The sequence below is a fragment of the Nansenia antarctica genome (assembly GCF_963989245.1).
Source record: "Nansenia antarctica genome assembly, chromosome: 2".
Taxonomy (NCBI): domain Eukaryota; kingdom Metazoa; phylum Chordata; class Actinopteri; order Argentiniformes; family Microstomatidae; genus Nansenia; species Nansenia antarctica.
In genome coordinates this window covers 7663756-7676706 of record NC_137675.1, presented here as the reverse complement: position 1 = coordinate 7676706, position 12951 = coordinate 7663756, and the positions used below count along the sequence as shown (strand labels likewise).

The 12951-nt window shown below is 43.8% G+C and overlaps 1 protein-coding gene across 1 annotated transcript; it reads left to right on the top strand.

Annotated features, from left to right (window-relative positions):
- The first annotated feature begins 1401 nt into the window (after nt 1-1401).
- Nucleotides 1402-12372, top strand: parn (poly(A)-specific ribonuclease (deadenylation nuclease)). The gene is made up of 26 exons (XM_080523970.1): nt 1402-1458; nt 1698-1775; nt 1927-2006; nt 2256-2323; nt 2423-2504; nt 2599-2659; nt 2960-3125; nt 3497-3559; nt 3732-3770; nt 3860-3902; nt 4121-4201; nt 5470-5526; nt 5887-5964; nt 6071-6114; nt 6670-6712; nt 6873-6948; nt 7457-7567; nt 7730-7799; nt 7977-8032; nt 8253-8339; nt 8469-8543; nt 8786-8987; nt 9649-9782; nt 9874-9940; nt 10520-10674; nt 11053-12372. The coding sequence occupies exons 1-26, from the start codon at nt 1440-1442 to the stop codon at nt 11097-11099; spliced, it is 2082 nt and encodes a 693-aa protein (XP_080380096.1). The 5' UTR covers nt 1402-1439; the 3' UTR covers nt 11100-12372.
- Nucleotides 12373-12951: the final 579 nt, after the last annotated feature.

Here is a 12951-nt window from a genome sequence, read left to right as displayed (position 1 = left end):
GAGCTGCTGTATCGACTGCATTGGTAGATCGACACTTTTTCAATGCGTCGAAAGTTTCGTTTCCCCATCACTAACGTTTTGTGGTTGCATGTAGCTGTCTAGCCACTAGTTGAAATATTTGACACAGGTCTTGTGCATTGGCTAATCAAGTGATTTTTTTTTGTAGCACAATCCGCTTGTTAAGTCTGACGTCAAAAGTGACGTTTAGCCATTTCCGTGTCCAAACCAGAAATTCCCTGCGCCAGAGTACCTCTGAACTACAGCGGTAGAATGACAGTTTAATCGTTTTTTAGACTCGGATCTATTCATACAACAAGGGACACAATACTTTCCCGTTTTCTCCATATTGTCAGGGTATTTGAGCCTCGGAAAAGCGCTATATAAATATAATTTTTTATTATTATTATTTCTCCATTTCGAAGACAGCGCCTCAGCCAACGTTGGCCCCGGAAACACGTCACGACTTAACAAGCGGATAGGTCTTCCAAAAGGAAAATAAATGGACATCAATTAGGATTTACATATCTTACTGCAGACTTTTTTCCCGCTTTTTTTGCTGCCCTTGTTTGAATAGTTATGATAATATTAGCTAAACCAAGTTGAAATAAAACCAGTTGAAACAATTGTGGGTTAATGCAAATTGGTTCCACATTGTCAGGTACAATGAGAGAGAAGTAAGGAATAATAATTAAAAAATGATTTTAAAACAATTTCAACTCTAAGAGTGGCTCTTGTTGGTTCTGTGCAGGATTTTGACTATAGGCATGTTATTTCTAACATCAAAACGGTGTTCTAGGAAATAAAGCACATTTGGGGTTCAATATGTTTCCCCCTGGCTTCCAAGTTTCAAGTTCCTGATCTCAGCCGATTGGGACTGCTTTAGATGCATTAAATAAAAATGTTTTACTTGTGATAACATAGATGATGGTAACCACTGCTAAATAAAGACAGAGGTTTATTTTATCTACAGTCCAACGTATTACATTGCATTGATTCCTATGTATAATTGGTGATCATTATTATTTATCTTTTTCTCTCTGCCATGTATACACTCACATCAACTGTACATGTACACAATGTAACATAGTGTACAAAAACACAGTGCTCCCAAAGCATCTCTCTCAAGTAGCTACAGTCAAATATAGTACAGTTTGTATTTCTCCTGTCTGTCCTTCTAGGGTCTTTGGTACACATGGGCTGCGTTCGTAAATTCGTTCTGGAAATCTGATCAGCACTCATGGAATGCCTCTTGTCCAATCAAATTACTTGGTCCCTTTATGACGTTGAACCCAGTGTGTGCTCCGGCGCTCTCAGAGCAAACGTACAAACGCAGCCATAGTTACCGAAACGTCACTACACCGGAAGTACTTATAGGGTTCAGAAAGGTTAAAGCTCGTTTGGGCTAGCTGTTTCCCAGTTGAGTTGTCCAGTCTGCAGGGATGGAGGTGACAAGGAAGAGTAAGTCGGCTGCTGGTTCACTTGAGAAGACAGCGTTCACCAATAATGACGCACTATGTCCCCAGTTCTATCATTAGTAACTGTTTTACAGCGCTGAAGCGCTCATTAAGGTTCATTTCATGTCGATGCCCACTAGCTAGCCTATAGCTATACGAGCCAGCTAGCGGCGGAGAGCCGGGTGAATGAACTACGAACGTGTGCCTCGTGTGGTTTGTGAATTGTTTGTTTGTATTTTTCAGATTTTAAAGACAGTCTAAGCGCTGTATACACTGCGTTAGAAGAAGCCGATTTTCTTGCTATTGATGGGGAATTTTCAGGTAATCTAAACTAATTGTCACACACACACCCGCACACACACTCGCTTGGTCCTCCTGGATCCTGAGTCGTGTTGCCATGTGTGTTTCGAGGTGTGGTGTTTGTTGTAGTTCTCAGATGCATCCTAGTCATGACCATGTTGTGTTTGTGAAGGGATCAGCGACGGGCCTAACGTCAGTGCACTAACGAACGGACTTGATACCCCAGAGGAGCGGTACATGAAGTTGAAGAAGGTAGGGAGTCGTTGCACCTGTCACCAGCAGGCCATTTCATTAACTGCACAGAAGATTTGACGTTTTACTGGAGGAGGTGATGATTTCGGGTGATTTGATTCTTCAAATTGCAATGAGCAAGCCAGTGGTCTCAACTCTCTCTCTCTCTCTCTCTCTCTCTCTCTCTCTCTCTCTCTCTCTCTCTCTCTCTCTCTCTCTCTCTCTCTCTCTCTCTCTCTCCCCCTCTTTATTTTTCATTCCTCTTTAAAGCATTCCATGGAATTTCTTCTGTTCCAGTTTGGCCTGTGCACATTTAAATATGACCAGGCACAGTCTAAGTGAGTGCTTTCTTACAGCAAACCATACATTTCTTGCTCATTCCCTCAAATGTTTAAACTGCCTCATGATTTTTTTTAATCTGTGTTTTGTGTTCACAGATATATCATGAAGTCTTTTAATTTTTACATATTTCCTAAGCCGTTTAATAGGACGTCGCCCGACATCAAATTTATCTGTCAGGTAACCAAACAGCTGATGTGATGTTCCTAGATGCTCCTAGTTTTGGAATGAACTGAACTGGATGATCATGATGGTTTTTACTTGGTGGTTTCAGAGCTCCAGCATAGACTTCCTGGCGAGTCAGGGCTTTGACTTCAATAAAGTATTTCGTCATGGTGAGTTCTCACATCCAGCCTGCTCAGATCACCAGACGCGATGTCGGTTATCTTGTCGCTTAAAGTTCTTGTTTGAAATCTCACCTAATTTAATATGGCCTCGAATGTTTTGGCACATGTTTAATATAATATGGTGTCAATTTTGGATGGACAAAGAATTTCAAATGGTAAAAATGTCATGGTAAGGTAGCCAAAAGTTGACCTATGTGAAGTGAGCTAGCGTGAACTAGCTAGCGTGAACTAGCTAGTGTGAACTAGCTAACTAGCTAGCATGAACTAGCGAGTGTCTGGCTGCCGCAGGTATCCCGTACCTGAACCAGGATGAGGAGGCGCAACTGAGGGAGCAGACTGAGGAGAGGCGGAACCAGTCCAACGGGGCAGGACCGCCTGCCTACATCTCCCCAAACTCCCACAAGAGCCTCTCCAACATCCCAGAGGAACACAGGGAATACATCGGCCGTGTCCTGTGAGTCCCTTCCCCAAGTAACCCCAAAACCCACATGATCTGAGTTGGAGACATGAGGTACCCAGTCCCAAATCATGCCCCTTTCCCAGCTAAATAAACCCTATTCCTTAGCATGTGGTGTCAGATGAGACCCCCCCCCCCTAAATCAACCCCCACCATGTTACCCTAGCCCACACCAAGCAACCCCTGTTCCTGTGTTGGAGAGAGAGAGTCCTCTGGTACTTCATTATACAAACTTCCATTGACCGTATCCAATAACCCCTTACTCTATTCGAAGACACTCCTCAAATCCGCTCATAAACCCCAAATAAGTGTTGTGGTGTAAATGACTGCCTTCATGCTGTAACTGTTGCTTCTGTTCATCTCTTCAGGGAAAAGGTGGAGGCCTTGGTCAGTGGCTCAGAGAAGACTGTGGACTTGGAGCCCTGCACCGGGTAAGGAAATGTAGTAGCTTTTGTATCAATGTACCTGAAAAGGACCAAGTTTGTACTTGTGCATTCTCCCATGTGAGGGCGGTAACAAGTCCACACATCAGGAGATGGTGAAGAATTTGGGACGCAGCACCAGTGTGTTTTTACTGACTCCTCCATGTTTACATCCCTCCAGGTTTCAGAGGAAACTCATTTACCAAACCTTGAACTGGAAGTGAGTACTTGCTTACAGATGATTTTTATATATATATATATTACCCTTCTAAGGCTTAGAGAAGGCTGACATTTATCCTGCTCATCTAGGTTTCCAAAGGGACTTCACGTGGAAACTATGGAAACAGAAAAGGCAAGTCTCAGACAGAATATTTTAGATGGTGATGCTGTACTTCAACTGTGGTTATGATCCGGTGCTTTGATGTCAATCTACTGTCTGCATGGATCTTTAATCGACAGAATCGACATGGTTGGTGGTTGATGAAATTAAATCTTGGGCTCTAAGAAGGCTTGTAAAAAAAAGTTTTTATATTGTATTCATGACTGAGTATGTCTGCGTCTGCCCAATAGAAAGAGCGCTACATCCAGATCAGCAAAGTGGATGATGAGGAGAGGAAGAGGAGGGAGCAACAGAAGCTAGAGCGAGAGCAGGTGAGACTTGAACCATACTTAAAATGCATCCTTCTTTCCCCTCCTCCATGTAAGTGTGGTGACCGTTTCAGTGGGAAGGCAAGGATGGTGAGTTCCCAGCGTACTATCCGGGGCCATGGTTCACCCCCACAGCTTTCTTGTGGCTTTTGTTCCCTAATTACACTGCTGAGTTGTACTGGGCTGACCTGGTTTCACAGCCGCCATAGTTGCAAACTAACTAGGGATGTAACGATGCACTCAACACACGATTCCATACGATTCACGATACTGGGTTTGCGGTACAATTTTCTCTCTTTTTTATTTTATTCATTTTTTTTGGTACAAAATTAGATTGCAGACAAATTGACAGAAACATATTATTTTATTTCTCAGACAAAAACGACAAAATAGTGTTTTCTTAAAGAATCGCTGATTTGTACCTCTTCATAACCAATGAAAGAAGAGGTAGAGGTATTGTTTTTCTTGACCTATGGGATGTGTTGGGCTAGGCTCAAATCGTATTTTCCAAAAAGAATTTCTGCTGATATGTAGTTCCTTAAGCACAACTGAAGACTGGTCACAGAATTAACTTATTTGCATGTTAAAACACATTTTCCCCTTAGTTTACATGTTGATGACCCTGCATGCAGAATCACTTCAACTGCATTCCCAATGTCAATGTAGCTAGCTTGTTTAGCTGTACAGTTACAACAACACACCAACACACCACCAACAATGCACACTTCGACACGATTTAGGTTAACCGTAAAGCCCACCAACAGGGATGGACAACCAACAGGCTAGATAGTTAGCCTAGCTACATGATGTTCACTCCCTAATACACAAGCATGACAGCTTCGTGGCCTCCACCTGTCAATACGAAAGACACATCAAACTTTATTCGAGCGAGCTAGGTAGTCTTGCATGTAATCTGCAATCAAGTGTCATGGGCTCAAAACACACAAAAACAAATCACGCTATTAGCTACAAGACATTCACAAAAAGCATCGTCACATACTTGTATCGGTAACTAACTGCATCGCGATGCATCGTTACTTCCCTAAAACTAACCACGCCAGTACAGTTGGGTCCAGTGAGCCTGTAGTGTTGGCTTGTCATGAAACTAGAGAACCCACCCTACCTCCCTTGATGAAATCACTGATGTGACGTGATTTTCTTTGGATAAATCCAGTCAGATCAGCGATGACCTTTTTAATAGTAACTGAGCAGGGCCTGTGTTATGGCTGTGGAGATTGAAAGCTTACTGTTCCCTTTTCTGCCTCCCCTAGGAGGAGCTGAACGACGCTGTCGGGTTCTCCAGGGTCGTACACGCCATCTCCAAATCTGTAAGTCAAAATGTCGGGTCCCCCACCTCCGCCAATAGTCTCTTCTGTTCCTCACATCACAATGCATCGGAGGTGAAGATCGAAGGATATTCTGGTCCAATGTGTTGAAGGATGCATGGAAGGGGGAAGACTGGTGCTCTCTTCTAGTCATGGAAGATGAGCTGGTAAATGGCCATCTAAATGTAGATGGCTTGTTAATCCCATGAATTAAAGAAACTCCAGCAGTACACCCGAAACGGGTAACCGACAAGAATGTATATGAATTTTCCTAGCATAGAAAACACAAATGCATGATTAGAAATCTCAATACAAATATGGTTTACCGTTTGAGTGAGTCCTTTGTCTGTTCCCCTAACCCAGGGAAAGCTGGTGGTTGGCCACAACATGCTGCTGGACGTCATGCACACCATCCATCAGTTCTACTGCCCGCTGCCAGAGGTACAGACCTCCACTACCTGACACAAAATGTCCGACACTGCTCTGGAGTTGATCATGTCTATTGATTATTAGAGTCTGACCCCAACATTTTATTTTCCTTCTCCAGGACCTGAATGACTTCAAAGAAGTCACCATGGCTGTCTTTCCCAGGTAAACGCACGGTCTCTTTGTTTTGTTAAGGCTTTTAATCATAATAACTTTATTTGTATAGCACTGTTGCAGCTCAAAGTGCTTTAATCATTATATAATCATAATTTAATTATTTAAGTCATTTAAAGGCAATATTACAAAGATGGGTTTATAGTCTTGACTTGAAAATATTTGCTGAGGTTGCATCCCTAATGTAAACTGGCAGTGCATTCCACAATCTGGGTGCATAAAATGAGAATTCAGCCTCACCAAATCTCCTCTTTGGTACATTTGATACACAGAGAAAGCCAGCATCAGAAGACCTGAGAGCTCTATTGGGCTGATATGCTCGCAAAAGGTCTTTCAGATATTCTGGTGCTGTGCCAGTGAGCTTTATAAACAAGCAGAAGGATCTTGAAATCTATTCTGAACTTAACAGGAAGCCAGTGTAGAGTTTCTAAAATAGGAGTTATATGAGCTCGTCTGCTGGTTTTGGTTAAAACTCTCGCTGCTGCATTTGAGCTTTTACTTTTTGTACTGTAACATCCCTAACTCTGGTCTCACCCTCCACCCCAGGCTTCTGGACACCAAGCTCATGGCTTCCACACAGCCCTTCAAGGTAAGTGAGTTAATTTCCCCCACCCTACTCTTTCATTCCAATGCATCTTTTTCATTTGACTTCCTCAGGAATACAATGTTATTTGGTTAATGTCTTCAGTACCGTGTTAGATGCTGGTAGTAGTAGATCAGTAATTTAGATGTGTTCATAATATCATTAGGAGTTGATCACCAACACGTCACTGGCTGAGCTGCAGAAACAGCTGAAAGACGGCCCCTTCAAGACTCCAAAAGTCGGTAAGAACACTGGACCATCTATGAGACCAATGTACTGTTTGTCCCTGGCAGGGGATGAGTGTTTTTGGTGTTTAGTAGTATGAATGGATTTCTTTATTTGACATGTTTCAAACCCCAAAAAGTATAGAGTTGAGTACACCAATCTGGTTGTAACAATTAAGCTTGTAATGTTTTTCATGTTCGGCTTGTAAAAATCATACAGATCTGCTAACTCTTACTCTTACTTAGTTTGTCGGCTTTTAATTGGATTGAATTTTACGAGGCCCATTTACAATCTTTTTAATTTATTTTTATTTATTATTCACGAGTCTACATTTGTTTGTATGAATATGTGCTATACAAATACATTTCCCTTGCTTAGAGTATGTTTTGCACAGTTGTCCCTCCATGTTCTGTCTCTGGGAACATTGCCCCCCCCCCACACACACTATTCATGCTACTTTTTCAGTGTGTCCTCTAACTTCTCTCCTTAAAATGAGGCCAAATAGTTTTGTCTTGGTCCCATCAGAGACAGCGGAGGGGTTCCCCAGCTACGACACAGCCCAGGAGCAGCTCCACGAGGCAGGCTATGACGCTTACATCACCGGCCTCTGCTTCATCGCCATGGCGAACTACCTAGGTAACGCTATCTGTCCACCAACCATTGTTAGACCAGTGTTAGAGTTCAGATTTCGTGGCTGATTAGGTGAAACTGTAGAGGGGGGGTAGGGTAGAGTCTCAATCTGTTCCAAAGGTACCACTGCTCATGACCGCTCTCCCTCTTCCTCACTCTCCACCTCAGGCTCTTTCCTTACCCCGCCCAAACCGCACATCCCATCCCGCTCTAAAGTCGTCGAACCGTTCGTCAACAAGTAAGAGACTTTAGTTTTTCAGTGATTTGTGTCCCCATAGAATAATTAAATGGTCTCATTGACTATTTGTTGGTCAATGATGTTGACCACTCTGATTTGTTAGAGCTCATGTTAGTTTCCTATATTTAAATAGTAAGTGTTGATGATTTTGATAGGTCCTTTCTCTGTCTCCTCCAGGCTCTTCCTCATGAGGATCATTGACATCCCCTACCTGAACATCAGTGGACCAGACCGTGAGTAGAGCCGTACTCTACTCAACACCTCATCAGTCAGGAGTTCTGTCCAGTGATGAGGGGAACGTGTTAAAGTTGCTTTTAGAAATGGTGCTTGACTATGAAACTGTACTACGATAACCCATAACTTATCTCTTTTCCATCTCCCCCCCCTCCCTCTCGTTATTCCGCTCTTCCCCCCCTTTTTTAAACATTTCTCTCCCCTCATCAATTCCTGCAGTTCAACCTAAGAGGGACCATGTGTTGTACGTCACTTTCCCAAAAGAATGGAAGACCAGCGACCTATACCAGCTCTTTAGTGCCTTCGGTAGGAGACGCACCAATGATGTAGCAGCTTTTCAGTGACCCATGTGACATACACACACTCGTGTTGATTTGGCTTCCAGAAGAAAACACTCATTCCACTAACCTTCACTGATTTTCCTCTGTCTCCTAGGTAACATCCAGGTGTCGTGGGTTGACGAGGTGTCGGCGTTTGTGTCGCTGAGTCAGACAGACCAAGTACAGATCGGTGAGTTCAGACCTAAATGACATACACCTAATAATGAACGTCAATTAATTTTTTTAATTTTTTTTTACACAATAGTTTACATGTGATGTCATGATGATGCATGTTCAAAACAAACCGAGTGCTGTTAGATTTCACACTTAAGGTTAAATTTAGATTATTATAAAAAAAAAATGTATGTAATAGTTTCTGGTTGATTATTGATCAGATATTTATGGTGGCTCACTGTGTCTCCATCCTTGTAGCGATCAACACCAGCCGGTACGCAGAGAGCTACCGCATCCAGACGTACGCCGAGTACGTCCACGGCCGGCAGCAGGAGAGGGAGAGGCAGGGCCAGACAACGCAGGGCCGCTCCTGGGGAGAGGACGTCTGGGTCAAACCCAGCTACGCCTCCCCCTCTACCGCCGGAGCTACCGCCGCTGGGTACGGCTACAGCCATAACAGGTACGGCTTCAGGCACGCCTACCGCCGCTTTACATTTACATTTTGGGCTTTTAGCGGTCGCCTTATGCCAGAGCGACTTACAATCAATACTTTTGACTAAGCAAGTGAATCATCAATTCACCAGTCGTAGCAGTCGTAGGCGGGGGAGGGGGGAGTAGAACTCTTAGGAGACTCAGTGTAGGGGGAAGCAGGTGTCTCAGGAGGCACAGTGCTGGGGGGTAGTAGATGTCTCAAGAGGAGCAGTGAAGGTGTAACCTGAAGAGAGAGGTCTTCAGTCTCATATCAGAGTAACAACGAGTCCCAAGTGTCAAGATGATTTCATCAGGGTTCCCATGTTTCTCAAGGTCTTAAAAGTTTTTGAAAATAGACATGGGTCATTGAAAGTGCTTGAATTCCCCTCTCTAAAAATAAAGAAATATATATGTTTTTTTTACTTAGCTCGTCAACTAGTAAATAAGGCTGTATTGCTTAACTTTACACTTCACAATATATTGTTTTGCTGTGTCTTCACACATTTAAGCCTTTCTTTAATTGTTTGTGAGCGGATAATTATATACATTCTCATCTAGATCTGTCTCAAACTATGTTTCCCGAAAGTCCTTGAAAGGTGCTTGAATTTGATGAATAAGGTGTGGGAACCCTGTTTTATTGTGTGTGTCAGGTCGTTGGGGAAGCGCAGCATCAGTCCCATCCTGGAGGAGCAGGCCCCAGAGGGCGGGGCTCAGAGCGCACCTACAGACGGCTGGAGTCACTACGCACACCTCGACACAGGCAGCAAGAAGATCAAGACCGATGGTGAGGAGTCGAATACGACAAAACGATATCAAAGATCTGAACACACACACACTCTCTCCTCCTCACTCATGTTATTCCTTGTTTTCTCCAGGTCTGTGTGCACAGACGTACGCGGGAGTGGTTGACAGCAGGACGTCAGAAGGCTGGCTAAAGACGCAGTACGTTTCGGCCACACACACACACACACACACAGCCATGGCTAAAAACACGGCCTTGCTATTCCATTAATCCACTGTTGCCTCCTAGGCCAGTCCAATCACCTTTGTTCATATCCAGTATTAAGCTCATGACTCCTAAACAGGAAACGTCTAACTGACTGGGACTCCTGTGTAAGCCCAGCATCAAATCCAAACGTCCTTGCACTGTTCGTAACCTGGTTCAGCCTTCAGTGTGATCTTTGGGTTCCATTCCAGTGCTAGAGTAAAGCCCAGAGAGACAGGGGACTAGAGTACGTTTTGTACAGTAGTCTCTCTGTTCTCTCTCTGGGAACATCACCCCCCCCCCATAGCTGAAGACACTACCTTTCCCTCTTTGTCCTTAAGCCACCTAGGCCTTACTTAGGTACTCCCTGATCTAGAAGTCACTGATCACTTTTGTTGTAAGGGGATTGTCATGGCGCTACGACTAGCAAATCCAGTGTTGAGAGATCGGATCAGATCGACCTTAAACAAGCATGTTTTTTGGTTGGCTTGGGCCTCTGGTGTAAGCCTTGTCATCTGCCCATGGTGCTTTTACAGGCCTGCGTCTGATTCGTCGAGCATGAGTCCGATCCAGGAAGAGGAGAGAGACCAAGAGGCCTTGGACAGAATCAGCGATGCCGCGACCTCCTGGCTCCAGCCTCAAGCCAATCAGGGCAGGAAGGGTCGCAAGAACAGGAAGAGGAAGAATGACGGTGAGCAGAGCGAGAGAGCGTGTTACTATGACTACACACCATTGTCATGCATTTCAACATGTCGACGGCCGAAATGCAAAAACCTCCTGTCTGCAAATTTTTCGAAACGCAAAACACAACACGCAAAACCTCCTATCTGCAGAAACAATAAATGTTATTAACACATACTATAGTAATATAGTCCCCAAACAGTGTATGTGATGGGTATCCATAACAAATAGCATTCTGCAAGAAAACGAGAAGTTAATTTTGCAGTTAGGAGGTTTTGCGTTTCGGCCATCGATATGTTACTGCCCTCCCTTTCCCCCTCTAACCTTGGAACAACCAGATGTAGAAGATTAGAGATGCCATACTGACCTCTCTCTCCCTCCTCTGTAGGTGCTGAGATGACTGCGTCTGTCTTTGATGTCCCTCAGGTCTGGTAGCAGAAGACAACGGAGTCCTAACCAACTCTTCTACCCAAGGCCCCCCATCTCAAACCAAGTCCTTTGCGCCTAACTCCTAGGTTCGTGCTGCCTGTCTCCTAGGCTCCTATCCTTTGTAGACCAGGTTTGGAACCAGGCCCTGACTTTTTTTTTTTTCTACCGTAATGACCGTGGACACGTTACCACGGCAACCAAACGCACTTACTCAACTGGACGAAAGCTGAGATGGAAAACAAACAAAAAAAGCCATAAGAGCCGCGATAGATGTCCGCTTAAGGCATAGCAGGCTGTTCCCTAGGAAAGTAAAACCAAGACTTTGAATCCCTTCTTTTTCTCCACTGTTTTTGTATTTCTAAACCTGAAAATCCCCCCCGCCTCCCCCCCCCGTATTGTGATCCTCACGAGTCACTCCAGACGTTGTGGTGCTACTGAAAACAAAGCGAAGGGAAAACGCACACCCAAGCTCGGTTTCTGAAAATTTTACGCCCATTTTTAGCACGTCAATAATTGTATCAAGTGCATCTCGGTGCAAGAGTCCAATGCGTTTTAAGCCAGGGTGTGTTCTTCTTTCCCTCTATTTATTTTCCCCCTCATGTGGTTTCTCCAGCCTCGTCTCTGCTTTAGCCAGCTCGTTTGGCGCTAGTACCACACGGACTCTAAAGCAGGAAAGGACCGGGGCACCATGGCTAGTTCACCACGGCTCTGCCACCTAGAACTGAATGCGTCTGGAAAAATCATTCACTTCAGCACTTGTTAGTTTTAACCACCCACGTCACCTCCTATCCAGTCCTATTCGTAGTGAACTTTCAATCGTGTGTATGTTCCGTGAGTGTGTGTTTAAAACGATGCCACTTGACTGATACTAGTAACAGTTGTCAGGGTTCTGTAATATTTTAAATGCAGTTTAACCCATTTTCCTTTTTAAACAAAAAAATATATATGTATTTTTCTGTCACAGCCTCTAGTTTTATCAAACCAATAAGCTTGTCAACAAGGACGACCTGATTATTTATCCCCTGTGGCACTTTTTGGCCTATTCTCCGAATGGACTAGTGGTTTGTTTGTTTTTTGTTGTGTTTACTTAATTTGTTGTGACTTCCTGCATCTGTGTCAAAGAATGTCCCATTGCAAAATGTGTCAACGTTAAGAATACGTATGCGTTTTTTGTATAATGAGGGAAATATAAAAGAATTATTTCCTTACGAATAGGAAAAATTAAAGAATGTTTCTTAGTACTCCAGCGTTCCCGTTGTGTTCATTCTTTACAATGCAAGTTGAGAGATCGCAACCCTTACATTCTAGAGGGGAAGTCATTGGTAGTCGTTCCTTGTGTCCCATCTCCTTTTGCCTCCACCTCAGAATGCATTGGCGCAAGCCGTCCAATCGCTTAAACACAAGTTACAAAATCACATGGTTCTTTACCTGGGAGTCTATGGACAAGGACAGACTTCAGTCCACACTTTGGTTCTATGTATCTGGGCACTAACTAACTACGAATTGTTAGCATACATGTAGAAACAATGGAAGTTGTGTTAGAAATGTCGTGCTCATACCATCTGTCATTTAAATCTAGTTAACTCTTCAGAGAATGAGATGATTTGGGCATGACAATTCAAACATGTGTAGTGACCGCTCGTTAGTGAGCAGAGTATTCGTAATTCACGGCGTTCCAGCCTGTACAAAGCACTGTTGATATGTTTGTGTTTACTCAATCACCCAGGCTGCTTAGCGGCTGATATGACGGGATATAAGTGGGACAAAGATGGATGAATGTTGTTGTTGTCAGTACGCATGCAGAGAGTGAGAATAAAGCACATGATTGTTTTTCTACCGGCAAACCGACTACATCGTC

What these genes read in the sequence shown, in the direction of transcription:
- parn (XM_080523970.1), top strand. An exon ending in TACGGCTACAGCCATAACAG is followed by an intron (nt 8,988 to 9,648) that starts GTACGGCTTCAG and finishes TGTGTGTGTCAG; the next exon opens with GTCGTTGGGGAAGCGCAGCA. An exon ending in CAGGAAGAGGAAGAATGACG is followed by an intron (nt 10,675 to 11,052) that starts GTGAGCAGAGCG and finishes CCTCCTCTGTAG; the next exon opens with GTGCTGAGATGACTGCGTCT.